A 17,190-nucleotide genomic window follows, 5' to 3' on the forward strand; every position below is an offset into this window, starting at 1 on the left:
TGCCGGGCGGTTTCCTAGGCTTCAGCCCTCCAGCTGCAGAGTCTGTTGCTTCTTCAAATGCTGACCAAGCTTGGTTATCTCTTTTAAGGCAACATCTCTTTAACTGTGACTTAAAAGTTGTGGAGTCTTCCCATAGCTTCCATTCCAACCTACAAGATGGCTTGTGGAGCAAGCTGCTTGGCACCGTCAATTCCCCTGAGAGTGTTCCTAATTGAAATGTTCTCTTTCCACACTGAATTGTGCTTCGATAAACCTCTGTGGAACAAGATTCCCAGAAAATGTCCCACACTTTTATCCTTTTAACCATCAAAGTTCGCTACATCAGTGCTTGTAAACAAGAGAATTCCTCTTCAAGAGAACAATCAATCAGCCCCTAACCTGAAAGATCAGTAAATGCTTGATATATGAATGGGAAAAGCCAATCAATCACAGAATTATTGGTTTATGATTGCTTATTTTCTCTTATTAGTGCTTGTGCATCATACATTATCATTAGTTACGATGGGGAATTTGAATTCCTAGGTGGAGTAGATTGTAATATTCCAGGGTCAGCCCCAAACATCATATTTTTACTCTGGATTGGCCCACAATTTCTCTACTCCTAAAATCCAGCTTTGGAAATTTAATGCTTTCCAAGGATATCATAAATTATTAAATAAATTGAGGGCTCTAACTCAGCACCCTTCCAACTGCTGAGAAAAACAAGGCCGGAGACAGGAATTGTTCACCAAAAACAAATGGGTACCCGTTTTTCAACACAAATTGGTTTTATGAAGAGGTTTTGCAGAAGGAGAAAGGAAGTGGTCATTTGGGTGGATGGTGGCTTAGCTGTATTGGAGCCCGTGAAAGGACTGGAGTTCAGTGCTTGGCTGAAACCCTGGGTAGCTTGGCGGCCTCTTCAGGTTTTTTACACAGTGTTTTAAGTTGTTGCCAATCATTTTCTCTTTTTTCCACTATTTTGGTCTACGAATCATAAAAACGAATCATTAATTTGGCCTCCACTGAACCTGTTTTATTTGTTGTTACATTTCAGGGAACTTGATAACCTAGAGGTTGATGGGCCTGTCTTTAGGGTGAGGGGACGGTATGTGAGTGTGAGAAAGGGCACACGGAAAGGTTAGGTGGTCAGTGAAAACAGCTGGGGAACACATGGCGATAATTCTACAAAGCTCACTCCCTAGCTAAAAGTTGAGTTTTCTCAGGAGAAGAGGAAAGAGCTAGATGGAGGGTCTGACAGAAATTCAAGTGCAAGGAAACATTCAGCCTTATGTCTGAAGCTTATGTCCTGAACGGGGTGTGAGGGGATGATGATCAAGCCACGGCCAGGGAGATGTGCAAGACCTGTGCGCAGCTGGGCGTCGTTGTTGGTGGCAGTGCGTGCAAGACTCAGGGTGTGCATGGTAGAAAAACCAGAAGCTGTGAAGGGAAGAGGGAAGGTGGAACAGGGCTAAGGAAAGAGAAACGAGAAACATACAACTTGAACTTTGCCTAAAGAAGAAAGGATAGAGGGAAGGTAAACACTTTGCAGATGGGAGAAAACAAGGTGCCAAGTGCAGAATTCAGGAACAATAAAGACAGCACCATTTTGGAGCTGATAGAATTGTGATACCATGTGAGACCGGCGTATTAATATGTATTCCATAAACTGTGCAGCTCGCAGCTCTGCACTGCTCTGTTTTGCTCTGACCGCAGTACCAGCCTCAGGCACCACAACACAATTTGGAAACAATGTGACGGAAATGTTTAATCTGCTCGGCCCATCTGTGCTGCGTATTTCTCCAGATCTCCCTGAGAGAGACGCCTTGAATCTCCACATTGCCTTTAATATTCTCCTAAATCACCTCCCCACTGCACTTCAAGGGCCATTGCTACAATATCACAGGTTCATCTAAAGTGCAATGGGGAGGGGGGTGGGGGGGATGCTCAGGCTGGGATATTTTTTATTTTAAAATAATTTCCAGAGATGGTCTTTTCTGCTTCCTTTAAAAAAAAAAAAGAAAAGTTATTCTACTGTTGCCGTAAGGTTATTGAGGTTGTTTGGTGCAAAACAGGGTAGGATGGAGTGGAATCATTCTCCGAAGAATTATTTTTTATTAATCTCGATTCCCTCAATTGGCCATGGGAGGGGGTGAGCAGATGCTCCTCTTCTCTTATCTCTTTTACTTGCACCTTGCTAGGGTGATGTGTTCATTTGGGGCTGGTGCCTCTGTGCTTTACGTTCTCTACATCGGGTATGGGCTTGATTGACCCTACTCTGCTGCACACAAAGCCATCTTGTTCAGGACAGGGACACATTTAGTCTCTGGCCAACATGCCCTCATCAGAAAGGGAAACTTGTCTATATTCCTTATTGAAGCTTAAAATCTTAGATTTTTCTCTCTTTAAGTACAGAGGTTGAGTGTCAGATTCCACTGCCTTTCCCCCTCTTGATTTTGCCAGATTCCATGATTTGGGTCTAGACTAGGAAAGCTGGGGTAGGTTTCGGAGAAAGAGGGGATGACTAGTCACCATGTTCCACACCTTCGATAAATGGAAGAGAGTAGCACATCACCAAGAAAATTAGGATTCCTTTTGCTTTGTGAATTAAAGAAATGAATAATTTAATCCTCAAGATTGTTCCGGCGAGGGAAAGGCAATGTCCCAGTTGCAGAGCCCTACAGCCTGTCGGTGTGTTACATCATCTGCACACATAGGCGTTTCCATGACAACTGCTTATAGCTTCATTTCCTGGATCCCTCTAGGGGGTGTCACAGCCAGATCCACCTGCTTTTCACCCTACCCTCGGTGGGGTCATGGTAAGGTCGCCAGAATAAATGAACGCGGGTACTAATGATCTGTTTACTGCTGTTTATGCTCTGTGTGTGTCAGGGGCACGCACATTTAGAGAGCTCATTATGGTTGCAATTAGAATGCACCATCGCTAGATATTTAACTCCTTTTTCTTTTAAATTAGCATTTTAATAACATTCTTTGAGCAGAGAAACAAAATGACCATTTTTCACGGACAAACTTCTAGCTGTAGGTGCAACTTTAATAGCAAAGTTGTGAAGGGGAAAGAAGGGAGAAAAAAGGCCATTTTTGCTACTTTCACCCTCCTCCTTACCAAAAGGATATTTTTATTTGCTTTCTAACACACTCAATTTCCTAAATTTGTTTTGAATCCAATTATTTTGGGTGGTTTAAAGTACCGCATTCTTGTTGGACGGAAATTAGCAGCGATTGAAATTAACTTTCTATGTGACCTGTGAAAGGGGCTAAAATAATTACAAGTGTGTATTAGAAACCCTTTCTCCAAAAGACCCTTGCTATAGGATCATCGGGCTGTGATCCAATGATACTATTATCAAAATATCTTTATACAGTAATTGCAAGGGCTATTTTCTTTGAAAAGGTATTTGCAATTGTTTCTGTTTGATAATTCTTAGGGTTATCTTATGGTGACAAAAACTTGCAATTATAGACAGGATAGATACGAAGCAGAAAAAAATGAAAATAATAACGCAGCATCATTTGCCATTAAAAAATGACAAGATCTTAAAGCATCAAAAAGCAAGAGAGACAGAACAGGCAAGATACAGTGCAGAGACTCACTTGGTCAGAATGTTTCATAAGGCATTGCTTTTTAGGAATCAGCCAACGCCTTTGCTAGGTGTTTATAGATGCTCTGTTTGTGGAAAGTACAGTGAAAAATAACAATTTGAATGTTTCGATTATCTTTCCCAGTCCATTCCATTTTCATTATTTATTTCCTATAAATCGAGACCTTGCTGAACATAATTCTGCAGACAAGTAGGTGGATGGGACAGCCAATGTGAACGAGGAGATAGATGGTGGGCGCGTGTAAGATAGATGCTATGCGTTTATGAAAAGGAGCAGTATGTCTGCATGTGAACATCCACAAAGTAGAGCAAGCAAGCGTGTAAACTGTAGTGGGTATTTTATAGGTGGGGGAAAAGGTGCAAGGAAGATTATATAGGAAGAAGCACGCCAAGCCTGAAAAGGGTTTGCTTTTTTCCTCCCCTCTTGGAATCCACATCCAAATTCTGCTAAGATGTGCCACGCTTGCTTGCTGTGGCTCCAGTGAAACCTCACAAGCCTTTCCATGACAACAGACGGAGGGGATTTCACAGCCAGAAGACTCAGGAGGTCAGCAGTTGAAAAGCAAGAGTTAGAAAGAGAGATATTTATCGACATCAAAACAATCCCACTTTTTTACGCAAATGATAGAAGGAGGAAAAATTTAAAGAAACAGCAGGGAAAAAAAAAAAAGAGCCGTTCTAAAAATGCAGGTTTAAAATGTTTATGCTTTTGTATCAGCATACTTGTACCTTAGAATCTGCCATTTCATAAATAAAATACGGATGGCATAGACTATAATTTGGTGATAGCTACCCCAGGACATATCTAGATGTACTTCTGTTATTTTAATTAAATACTGCATTATGGTTTGTGACAACTACATAGCTACAGCGTAAATGAATTTGGAATTAAAGTGTTACTTAGGCATCCAGTAATTTTTGTTTCATTCCTCAGTTTTACAAAGCAAATAGCTATAAAATCAAGATGTTTGTTCATTTACAGATGGAGCAGGATTGTTGTCACTGTTTTTTTTTTTTTTTTTTTTTTTCCTCCTTAATCTTCATGCACAAAAAGAAGACAGAGCTTAGAGTCTGGCTCCCAACACTCTTAGCTTATGAGCCACATCACAAAGAAAAGCACGTCTTCTTGACTATAATGTGAAATGCTGAATATTAATTGCTGGTGTTATGCTTATCTTTGTAGCCGGGTCTGTCTTTTAACAATTATTCTGATGGGCTGCAGTCTTGCACTGCCAGGAGATTTGTCTCCTTTGTTTAACAGTTAGAAAGCTATTTTATTTAAAAAAATCTTAAAGTTCACAATGCTCTTTGGAAGTTTTAGGATTTGGAACTCTTCCCAAATACAGAATGTTAGTGGGAACAGAGAAGCTGCTGAAGCTCTTAGCTAAAAAATGATGCACATTTCTGCATCTAAAAGAAAAAAATATTTTTCATTCTAGCAACATTAATGTTTCCTTAATGAAACTGGAGAGGACATTACAATTTGATGTAATCAATTGGTTTGTTTAAATGTCACTTCACTAGCAAATGATGAGAAAGTCTCAGAATATTCTAACAGGCACAGATTTTCACTCAAAATTAATATGGTAGAGTAAAAGGATTTTTGTTTAAATCTGAGGATTTAATTGTATCTTTAATGTGTCATATGTCAAGATGAAAGTTTTTAAATAGCAAGTTTTCTGAAACCATTGTCTATTATTTCTAGCTTGAGAATCAATATAATCTTTTCATTAGTCTTAAATACCATATATCTGGCAATGTCATCTAATTCCAGCTTTTCTGTGTTCTCACCAATTACCCCAAGCCCCTCATTACTAATCCTATAAACTGCCCTATATGTGTGCAACGAGGTTATAATTTGCTTCAATATTTTGTTAGTTTGGTTGGAGAGCTGGATCCATACACTACCAAGAAACACTGGCAGACAGAGGTTTGGGGAGGCTGAGTTCCTTTTGAGAAAATAATTACACAGAAACAAAGCTTTTGTGACTCCTTTTAAATAGAGCATCTCACCAAAATGTCATGCAGCCTCTTTGGCAGATTAGTGAGGAGTTTATTACTAAACCTCTGTCTAATAAACGTGCAGTTGACTCTGGAGGAGCTGCTTGTTATAATACTGGCAGTGGGAAATGGAGGGAATGTCACAGTTAAAGACACAAATTTTCCCCATAATATATTCGAATGGAAACCTCTGAATCCAATACTACATGGGCATATCTAATAAATTCACAATATTTCAGTCTCAACAGCCTTCGCCGGTTAGTTTTAAAGATTTATGTGGTAAAAAATTACTCAGTGATGAATATGGTTTATTCTGCACAGTATTGGAGGTATAAGGAATTAAACTATCGTCTTTAACAGTGAATTTATTATTACCTCTGTCAAAAGACGAAGACTTTAACAGCACTTGTTATAAATTCACTGCAAAATAAATGGCTGGAATTTTTTACACTGGAGTTTGTACAGCATAGGGCGATTCTGAGCGTTCACCTAAACCTGCCATAGCTTATATGGTTCTAGGTAAACATTTCCGTCCGGGGCTCAGAGTTAATTATTTGATCTGGTACTTTCCACCTGATTGAAAGGGTGTGTGTGTGTGTGTATGTGTGTGTGTGTGTGTGTGTAGAAAGTAAAAGGTCCTGTCTAGGATAACAGTTTGGGAATAAGGAGATTAAAGTGGAAAATGCCAGTTTTATTCTCTTTTTTTAAAAAATGGGTTTATAATAAATGGCCAGAGTTTGGAGGATATGGTTGATACGCAGTTTGGCCTCTTGTTAGCAGGTTTATATGCACGCATTTGCACACACACACACACGCACACACAAACACCCTTTCCCTTTTGTCCTCCCTTGGAATGGGTGTCCCCTCATTTATAAAAATTACCTGGAAGGAATGAGGCTGCCAGGGTTTGTTCTAGACGATTGGTTCCTGTCTGGGGGAAAGGAATGGCCTCTACTGAATTTGACCGGTGTATGACCGTTGCCTTCCAGCTGACCCCAAACCCCATTCCCATCCTCCTAACTCTATAGCCTCCCATAGGGGTTATTAATGAGAGAAAACACCACCATCATCATCATCTTCGTCATCACAGCACAGTGCTGACCTGCTTGTTAACATGAAATGGGGTGGTGGGGACAGCTTCTGCTTCTCTTTCATATCATCATAAATAAGAAAAGATATTTTACAATGGTACCCTCCTTTGTCACCTCCTTTGGTTAGGTCAGAGGTGAATAATAGCTCTTTGACAGGCATTGATCAGTTTCATCACACTGTTTGGGCAGCCTGCGCCCCAGGCCTATATTCTCCCCACTTACTACTCCTGATCACCTCCCAAATAACCCTGCCCATCCCCCACTCGGCCAAGCAGAAGGTAATGGTGCTTGAGGAAGTCCTAAATGGACACTAGATGTCACCAAACACCTCCTTTCCCTCAGAGCCCTGAAATTAAAAACAAACATCACACACACACACACACACACACACACACACCCCAAAACACCAAAACGAAACAAAACCTTCATTTAAAGCAATCGAAGGAATTATCTGTTTTTATGAGGGTTCGTGTCACATTCCTGCCCACCCCACTCGGCCAAGCAGAAGGTAATGGTGCTTGAGGAAGTCCTAAATGGACACTAGATGTCACCAAACACCTCCTTTCCCTCAGAGCCCTGAAATTAAAAACAAACATCACACACACACACACACACACACACACACACACACACACACACCCCAAAACACCAAAACGAAACAAAACCTTCATTTAAAGCAATCGAAGGAATTATCTGTTTTTATGAGGGTTCGTGTCACATTCAACTAAGCACACTTAAAAAAGGAAGTATTGCTGCATTCAGATAATTTTTACAACATACAAATCTCTTTTGGAGACGATGGGGTCAAGGGAGGGGAAAGGCCTACATTCTTTCAAGAAGTCCTTTGAGGGAGTAGGTGGAGAACACTGGGCTTTCAAAATCCCATTATAACAGACATGGGGGTACGTTAACATAGTTCAGGTGTGCTGGGTACAGACCTGCTGTATTCCGGTAACTAGGAGCTGGGTTTGGAGGTAGGATCCAGCCTGAGTTTAAGTAGCTCCAACCCAGTGCTAGAAGCTAAATGTCACTCAGGGTGACAATATCAGTCCATCGTCGTCCACAGAAAGCCCATGGCCATCTCATAGCAACATGTGTTTGACGTTAAACTTGACCTTGCCTGTAAGGCTCCCTGTTTTCATATCAAGTGCATCGACAGAGAAGACAACTAAAGCCTGGTGTGTTTGGTCCACAAGAATATCTTCCACCCCAGCTAAGCCTCCATGTAAGTATGAACCTTACGTGGCGCCCAACTTGTTGCTCCACGGGAATAAGTAGCTGGACAAATCTTGGAGGAGCCTAAGGCCAAATCAGGAAGCACACAACACAAGCTCAAGAAATGCAGCCTACTGACTCGATTTACCTTAAATGCAAGACCTCATTCAAGACCGCCTGTCCTTTCTAGGCAATTGAGAAAGAATTTCTCTCTCTCTCTTTCATCTGCTGGATAGCTCATGTTACCACAGTAAATGACTTCTGGAACAGGAGGCTTCATTTTTAAATGGGTGTTTAAGTTATCTCCCATAGTAGAACAAACACTTTTATTATTTAGAAAAAAGGGTCCCTACTAAGAGACCTTGGAGCCAGGAAGACAGAGCTACCTCTCTGAAAGCTGGAGCTTGTGATTTGTCTTATCCAAACGGGCTCCTTATCTCCCTTTCTCCTACTTATAATAAATGCCCGGAGCAGCGCTGGTTCACAGAAGGGCCTTACGAACCTCAGATAAAAGAAACTAAGCGAAGGTGCGGCGTTACTGCACAGAGGGTGATTCAGCACCTGCCCTGTCGTGCCTGGTGCCCGGGCCGAATGGATTTTTGGAGTACACCTGTTGTTGAACCCCTGCCAAGTGCTGATGGCCACTAACCCCCAAATCACTTTCCCTCGCTGTTGATGTTTGGAATGTCAGACAGGACTGAGCAGCAGCCAGTGTGTATTTCAAACACAGCAGATGGATTTTTATATTGGCTCCTATTTCATGTTCAGGCAGAGCGACCACCACACTAAAACCGCAGCCTCAACGCTGCCGAGTTGTTTCTGTGAGATTAATTCTGTGAAATTAATTGGGACAAGATTGAAAAGGAAATTAAAATGCAGCTGAGTGAACAGGCCTTTCAAACACCTTTTTCCTGCTCTATTCAAACTTGAATTCTGCGATGGTCGTAGGCATCGTGGGAAGTAATTTACGAGAGGCAGGCTCTCAGGAGCTATCGGTTACGTATGAGGAGACCTGCACAAGCGCCACAATCTGGAGCCACTGAAGAGCGCTAAACACCCGCTGTGGGCTGAGCTGCGTCCCTGCACCGGGTGGAAGCCAAGCTCAGTCTCTGCACCAGAAAAAGCTGTTCAGAAATATCTGGGCTCGAAAGGAACACGGGAACATCAACATCCTCTGGGTGCGCAGATCTGCTTCGTTATTAAATTCTCCCTTTAATATATTTTAAGACCCAAATTGGAACTCAGTGACTAAAGCGGGCATGAAATGGCTTGGGGCTGAGGGATGTTTGGATGTGTTTGGGGGTCAGTGGGAGTCCTGCTGACTTTGCCATTGGTCACTGTTTCAGAGCTTGGATACATGGCTCTGGCCTTTCCCCAAAGGAGAAGTTTGAGGAATCGATCAATTTTGTCAGTGATGAAATCTCTCCGACTTTTCCTGGTCTGAGGCATGGTGGATTTCAATGTCGGCCTCTTCACTTTTGTTTATTTCTAAGTGAGAACCTTGTGTGCTTTTGAGTATCTCTATGAAGAGGTCTTGGCAAGAGAGGCTACCTTTTTTTCCTCTCTCAGGGCAACAATAATTTATTGAACTGCTAGTATGCACCTAACATTGACCCTAAAAGTTTACTGTTAGTGGAAAAGAGGGGAATATAAAAATAGTTTCTATTTCCTAGATGCCAGGCAGTTCTTTATACAAATTTTCTAATGTAAGCATCACGACACCCTATGAATGGAAATTGGCCCAATTTTTATAGATGAGGAGACTGAGGATTAGCAAGATTAAGTGACTTTGCTCAGGGTCACATAAGTAACCTATCTGTTATTGACTTGCTTCCCTAAGAATAGGACAGGTGATGGGCATTTGGTTACTTATGATAGGGTGCAATTTCCTTGCCTAGCCAATCACCCTCTCTGGAATTTTTTTTTTAAAAGAATAAATAGTTTTCTTTCTGGGATCCTTCCTGCCCAAAGGCCCCAAGGCCCTAATAGACTCCCCTGGCCCTGGGATTCTAGAATTCAAGGTTGGATCATACTTGGGCAACTATTAAGAAACAGCAGGGGGCAGCAGAAGCCCAAGAATAAAGCTGTTACCTTCACCCCCACCTCACTTCCTCATCTAGGGGCCATTTCCTGTTATCCATTCGTCCCCCCACCCCACTTCAAAATATATCTTTTATCATATAATGAGAGAGGTGCATTTATGAGGGCCCAAAACAAGAGAGTTCATAATTGGATTTTTTTTTGTTCATTTACTCTGAATAAAACATTTACTCTAAAACATATTTTTGTGTGGAATTTCTTTAGCAATTTTGCAGTGTCAGCCTCACCATGTTTAGAATGGGGATGTTTGAGGTGGAAGGAACCTTAGAGGTCATTCAACCTAACTCCCTTATTTCAAAGGGACCCCCAGTGAGAAGCGGGTCCAGGTAACTGGAGCTGCACTCAGCTGAGTCTTGTCTTGTGTTTCTCAGGCAAAGGGACTTCTCTAGGCTTCTGAACAGCTGGCCTTTCTTGCCTGACAAAGGTTCTACTGGCAGAGAAAAAAGTAAAATGGAGATTTATAGATACTGTTTTTCTGGACTAACTTTGACTTGGGCCAGTTCTGTTCTTCTAGGTATGAGAGGCAGGCTGAAGAATATAATTGACTATAACGAAGGAAGCCAGCTAGGGCCGAACTGGAATAAATTTCGCATCCGTATGAGAGAAAATTCCAGAGATTAGTAGAGGTTACTTAATGTCTGAATAGATAGACAGTTGGGAATGATAGTAGAATCTTCTTTTCTCTCTATCTGAACTGGTTAATTTGGGTTTCTTAGAGGCAAGGAAATGGATTGGGTGGCCTTTGAAGGTTCCTTCCTGGCCAGGGACTCTTATTGAGTTAGGTAATATAATAAAGGTAAATCCAACCCAAAAGGCTCCCCAAGCCAATGTTAACAGGAACGAAACTTTATGAGGGAAACTTCAGCCGAGCTACCAGCTTATTTCCTCCTCCGATGTGTAGGGATTAGCGACATGGAGAAGAGAGGCGGCCGGGGTGGCTTTGCAGGGAAGAAATGTGCTACTACAAAGGGATAAGAATGGACTGGTGCATGACCTTCCAGAAGAGGAGAAAGAAGCCCAAACGAACCAGGGCAGCAAGGTATTCTCACTGAATGGAACTCTGATATAGGAGCTTTTAATAATGGAGGAAGGGAACGGGGACAGGTTAAAAACAAAAACAACAGGTTGGGGAGGCTCCCCCTGTTCTTTGATATCTCTTAGAAATACAATGGCCATGGTAACTGCAGACAGCTCCGTACTGCAGGGCAAGTCACCACATAGCCACTTCTAAATGGAAGAAAGGCACCCCCAGTGAGAAGCCATTAACAAAGGCAAAAGACATGCAAAACAAACAAAATAATCATGACGAACAGAGAAGACCAGCAGACAGCCAGGCTCTGTTCTCCTCCCCACCTCCGCTCCACCTCCCCAGCTGCAGGCACCTCAGACAGTGTAAACAGTTAATTTGTTCACCTGCAGGCTCTGGGCAAACAGAGGCCTGGTCACACCTGAGTGGATAACTCGATTACCCCTGTAATGCCAGTGTGGTAATGTACACAAATTCTATTACACGGCAAATCTTGCTTTCGGGCATTTGAAATACCAATCAGGCCAATGTCCACTCCCTTCCTTGCTTCCAATTTATTCTTGGTGTATTGGAGCTGCACCGGAATGGCACCAGGGTGGTGCTGAGTTAGGACTCCGGAGGAAATCACCAGAAGATTGTACTCTCAGAGTCTTGCAGGTCTCCAACACTTCTTAAAAAAGTTAGGTCTGAATTTGGTCCTCATTTGGAAGGGACTTATTGGAACCACTGAAAGGTACCTTGAGTCAGCCCTAATCTGTTTCCTAAGGAGCCGATGGTATATTTCAAACTCAGACAAACCCTTAGCAAGGTAGTCATGTTTACAGAAAAAAGATAAACGGCAAATGATGAGTTAATGACACAATGAGTTTTCAATTTTCCTTTATAAAATGCATGTACTCATCAATTAAAGAACAAATTGTACCTATTTCAAAAATATGTCTGTAGATATTGATTGACGTCATATAGAGAACTTTTAAATAAGATTTTTCAGGGATAGAACCTATTTCCTTAGCCCTCTGATATAGAATACGTGTAGCCTTTCTTTACAAAGATGATGCTATTGATTCCTTGGTAGCCCATAAATTTTGAGTCTTCTTCACATTGGTGATGGATCTAAAATAATCCTTCCCCCCCAATTCTTTTATGATCAACAACACTATTTGCGAGATGACTAGCTGGGGTTGGGGGTTCACTTTGTGACTGAGGAAGAAGTAAAGTTGGCTGGCCCTTGTGGGGTTGAATTTACTGTCTTGGTCATATTGGCACTTGCTCAAACCAACTGAGCCAGCCAGCTCTGACTCCTCCCCTATACATAATTATATTAAAGTCTTGTTTATTTATAAATAAAATAAGGCAGCTGACCTAGCCAAAATATTTTTAAGAGTATTAGATGGTAATAAATTATGTATATAGTGATGACTTTTTAAGCACCAGACCCTAAAATGATCAAATTTTGATTGGCATAGTTTTAGTATTATGTCTACTTTAGTATATTTTTAAATTTGAAAATTGGTTCCTGAATCTGAATTTTCAATTAAAATTTTCCCTAGGAATTATAAACCAATGAGCACTTATTCTATGTGTCAGGGAGCCATGTAATACACACAAGAGAAGTATAAGACACGGAATAATTCTGGTTATGGTGACTACATCATCAAGAGTGAAAAAAAAATCGACTTTTGATCCAAGCCCCAAATTCTATGTCTTTACCTTGCTCAGAATTCGGATGAGGTCACCCCGTTGGAAGGACAGTTCGTCTGACTGGTCACCACGGCAATCCCATAGGCCCTGGTAATAACTGGCATAGTCCACTGATCAAAGAGGGGAGAAATCAAAGTTAAAAAGACTGGTTTTTTCTATGGAGCCCACATTTTTGCTGTAAATGGAAACCAGGGTTCTGATATTGCCCCTTGGAAACCTATGATTCAGGGGGTTGAGATGAGATACAGCCAGCATGAGCAAAGGACTGTGGGAGAAGGAGATTATTAACTAACATTAAATATTTACAGATCACCCTAAGTCGATACTCTTCAATAATATGATAAATATATTCATTTATTAATAAAAGAAAATCAGGCAGATAATTTTTCATTTGATTTGTAAGTAAGCAGCACAAAGAGATTTTCTGCTAGACTTTCTTGACCCAGGATGTCTAAACCATCCGGTACTTCTCTTTATTATGCCTTTGAAGGAACGCATAAGTCTCTGACCTCCTATTTACAAGAGAGGCTGAGTCAGCCAGCATGCGTCTGTATCACAGTCTTACATGTTGGCATCCTCTGTTACACAGGAACTTCATCCCGGGCACTTCCCACCCAGGTACTATGTGAGGTAATCACCAATAAATACGGAAATGAATAGCTCAGTCTTTAAGTGGAACCAAAGGGTGTCTCATCCATTACGACTAAATTCTGGGTGGGCTGGCCCTTTTCCAGCATCTCATTTGTAGACCCTGAACATGTCTGCCAAGATTTATCTGCAAGCCCCTAGGGGAATAGAAACCAAAGTGATCTGCATTAAAAATGAAAGCAACTCAAGACGACAAACCAAGCTTTAGAAACAGCTGGAGAAATTTACTGGGCTTCTCAGCAAGACTAGATGGCAGTGATGCCACAGGACAGCCATCGATTCTTAACAATGAAGAATTTGTATTGATCTTCTTCTACCAGGAAAGGTTAAACACTAGAGTACAAAATGGGAGAGGATCTGGGGACTTGAATGGCAGGAGAGCTAATGCCCACTAGATCAGGGATAATGTGGCAGTGCTCCCTGTTCCTTAGGATGCGATGTATGAGAGCTGTAAGCAAAGCACCAAAGATGAAATTCCCATCAATGTGAGTCAGGAGTCCTGAGTTCTAATCAAAATTCAAGTGACTTTCAGGGACTCTATTTTACCAGTTTCCGCCTTTCCCTTCATTTGTCTTGACCCTCCTGTGAGGAGTGACGGGCCTGGTCACTAAGCATGGAAATGGATGGGGGCAAGTGGGCAGTGGGGGGACAGAGGCCCTGGCTATATTTCTTTTTTCTTTTTCTTTTTAAAACTTGTTCTTTACTTATGAACAATTCAAATAATAAAGGCACAGGGGAACAAAATCTCTATATATTTTGGAAAAGGGAATCTTTAGTAGGAATCTTAAAGTGCACAAAAACAGGAGGGGCAGAGCTATTTAGTTAAGACTTAGATATTGAAAACAAGTAAAAATGTTAACCATAGAGAAACTCAGGCATGTTTTCTATTCACAGAAAATGGTTTGTATATGCAATAGACAACAGAGGGCAGCAGATAAGGCAACTATGCTGGAAACATTCCATCACAGAGTTAAGAATGTTTTTGAAAGAAAAACACACTGAGATAAACATGCTAACAACTGAAAATACAAGGGATATATTTTTTGGATATCAGTGCATGAAATAGAGAAATATCAGCCCCTGAAAAGTGAAAGTAGTTTTCCCAGAGGATATGTTAATGAATTTTTAGTTATAATGGAGTTGATTAATCATCCCAAGAGTTTGACTAAATTTTGGAATGAAAAGTATATTGACATCAGTATTTTTCATGGTATTATATATGGTAAAGAAAATCATTTTATAAGAACAGATTTAAAAAACATAACTTGATATATCCAAATGGTAAGGCTGACAAAGTTATCTTGGCTTTTTCTGGCATAGCAGACGGTCAATGCGGGGTACTGCTCCCCACGTGCCTGGATGTGGGATAGCACCTAGGATTATGAGTACCTTTTGAGTATATATGTAAAAAAGTGATTTGAAATCGGGTATATAAGGCCCCTGGGGAGAACACCTGGAAAAAGACCTACTCTACAAGCATCGTAGTCCACAGAGAAAGCAAGAATCTAAGAGGAGAACAAAAACCTTCCAAGAAAAAATAAGGACGGACAACGCTTTTAGTTCTTCATAAGTCGAAGGCCAAAAGAAGATGGAGCTCAGGAATCCAGGAGATAGGTCAGCCTAGCCAAAGAGTCAGAATCATCAGAACCATGACAGAAAAAAAAAAAGCTCTGAAAAAATAAGCAGAATGAAGAAATAAAAATGAGGAAAAGGGTGGACTTGCTATCTAGACAGAGGTATTCCAGTATTAAGGAAATCAGAGAGGAGGGTCACCTTGACTGGATGAGACTGTACTCTGCACTGCAGGCTCCCAATGTAGTTTGCATTTATGTGTAAGTGTGTACACGTCACTGCATTCAGTCCTTAGGATTCAACAAGCATGTACACAGCACCTACTCAGTGCCAGAGACGATGCTAGATGCTGGGAAGTCTGCATTGGCCATACATGGTCCCTGCCCTTAGGGCTACTACCCAGTTGGGGAGGCACGGTGAAACAAAGATTTATGTATTTATGATTACAATGTTGGCAAAGGAGATGTTGAAGGTGCACGATAGGGAATCTAACCTAGTTGGAGGGGTCAGGAAAAGCTTCCTGAAGCTTTAGTTATATAATAAAAACCTGACTGAGGATAGGTATTATTTAAAGACCTTGAAGAGGGGAAGAGGTAAGGCTGAGGAGCTTAATTCTTGAAGCTTGGCCCCAGGAGAAGTGTGAAGGCCGGGAAGTCTGCAAGGCCAGTCCAGCTTTTCTCTAAACTTGCGCAACTCACTGATAACAAGTGATGCATGAGGAGATTGTGATATCTTTAAATCAGTGAGGAATTGGGAGCCTGAGAGAGGATTGCCTCTGTGGGCTGGACTAGAGTTCCTTTAGTTTTACACTACTCTGGCAGCAATCTAAGATCAGAAATGGTGCCGCATTCTGACCATTTAATTAATTCAAAACACCCTCATTCTCATTTTGAGGACATTATTCCATCTAATTATTTTTTTCCAGTCTGTCCATTTGGAATGAAAAACAAAAGAATAAAGCTTAATGCCAGCATTTCTCAATGTCTCTCCAAAAAGAACGTAACTCTGCACTAAATAAAGCCTGGTAATTCAAAGCAAAGCACTAATATATTCAGCATAAAACAGACAGAGGACCTAGAGCAATAATGACACCACTAATAACTAAAACAGTTATAACAATTAACAACAATTACAATGATAGAGAAGCTAATGGGTATGATCACGGCATTTAAATTGCAAGCAGAGCTGAGAAGGAGTTTTTCTAGAGAAAAAAAAGGGGGCCTGCATCTTATTTTCTTTATCTCACATAAGAGAAACTAAGCTCCAAGCAAACAGAATGTCACAGAAAGAATAGCAACAAAGTTAAAAAAAATATTGTTTTTCTCTCTTTTCTAGGTATTTATTGCAAAGCATTTGTCATTCTAAATTTTTTATAATTAGTAACAGTAATTTCTCCTGTAACTGAGGCCAAGTTGGTGCTACTGCTGACAGAGTCAATATTTGAAAATAAGCCTCTATCACATGGTGAGTTCTAAGGTGAAAGGACCAGGACACCTTCCTGCCACTCCTCTTCCTTAGGGACAATAGAACCTGACTATATTCTTTCCAGAGTTCATATGTCACCTAGGATTTTTGATTGGGGGACAATTGGTTAGTTCCAGAATTCAAACTATAACCAAAGAAAAGAGCCTAAAGGCAGGTCAGTATGTTGTTTACATTTTCTGGGTGAGCAAAAGCACTCTGCCAACAAGGCCTGGCATTGGGTATGACCACTTAACAAATGATAGAAAACAGAGACAGAACGAGAAGACAGTTGAAGACAGTTAAAGCCAGTCCTTGCCAGAGCCCAGATTGTTGAGACTTGGACAAAGAAGACTAAAGCAGTGGTACATTGGAAGAGACTTGAAATGCTCATGAGGCCAGGCCAGAAGAGGCCACCATGTCCGGTCCATTAAAGCAGACTTAGTCTGATATCTTATTAACTAATTCAGAGGAAACCTATGAAAAACCCATGAGCCAAGCTCACTGACTATGACACCAGAACAGGAAGAGCAACTGAACAATACCGTTTGCTTGTTTTTATAGCTCTTTAATTTTGAGCTGTGAAGTTATTATGGTCCTTAATGCTATAACTATGATCTTGAAGTGGGAACACTCTCTGATCCAGATTTTCATCTTCTGTGCTCCTTTCATTGGGCTAAAATTGTAGCTGGCTGATGATCAACTCATGTTTGGTTTTGGGAAATAAGTTTCAAAAAGTAAGAGCTGCAAATACCTCTGTGGCTTCCCTCCGTTT

General features: G+C 41.1%; 1 protein-coding gene across 1 annotated transcript in view; it reads right to left on the minus strand.

Annotated features, from left to right (window-relative positions):
• SKAP1 (src kinase associated phosphoprotein 1) overlaps positions 1 to 17,190 on the minus strand; it is a 51,384-nt gene that overhangs the window by 7,579 nt on the left and 26,615 nt on the right. Inside the window, exon 8 of the mRNA XM_025041596.1 lies at positions 12,744 to 12,844. Within this exon, the coding sequence (XP_024897364.1) occupies positions 12,744 to 12,844 (101 nt within the window). The remainder of the gene's footprint in view (positions 1 to 12,743; positions 12,845 to 17,190) is intronic.

The sequence above is a fragment of the Pteropus alecto genome, unplaced genomic scaffold, assembly GCF_000325575.1.
Source record: "Pteropus alecto unplaced genomic scaffold, ASM32557v1 scaffold98, whole genome shotgun sequence".
In the NCBI taxonomy this organism is placed as follows: Eukaryota; Metazoa; Chordata; class Mammalia; order Chiroptera; family Pteropodidae; genus Pteropus; species Pteropus alecto.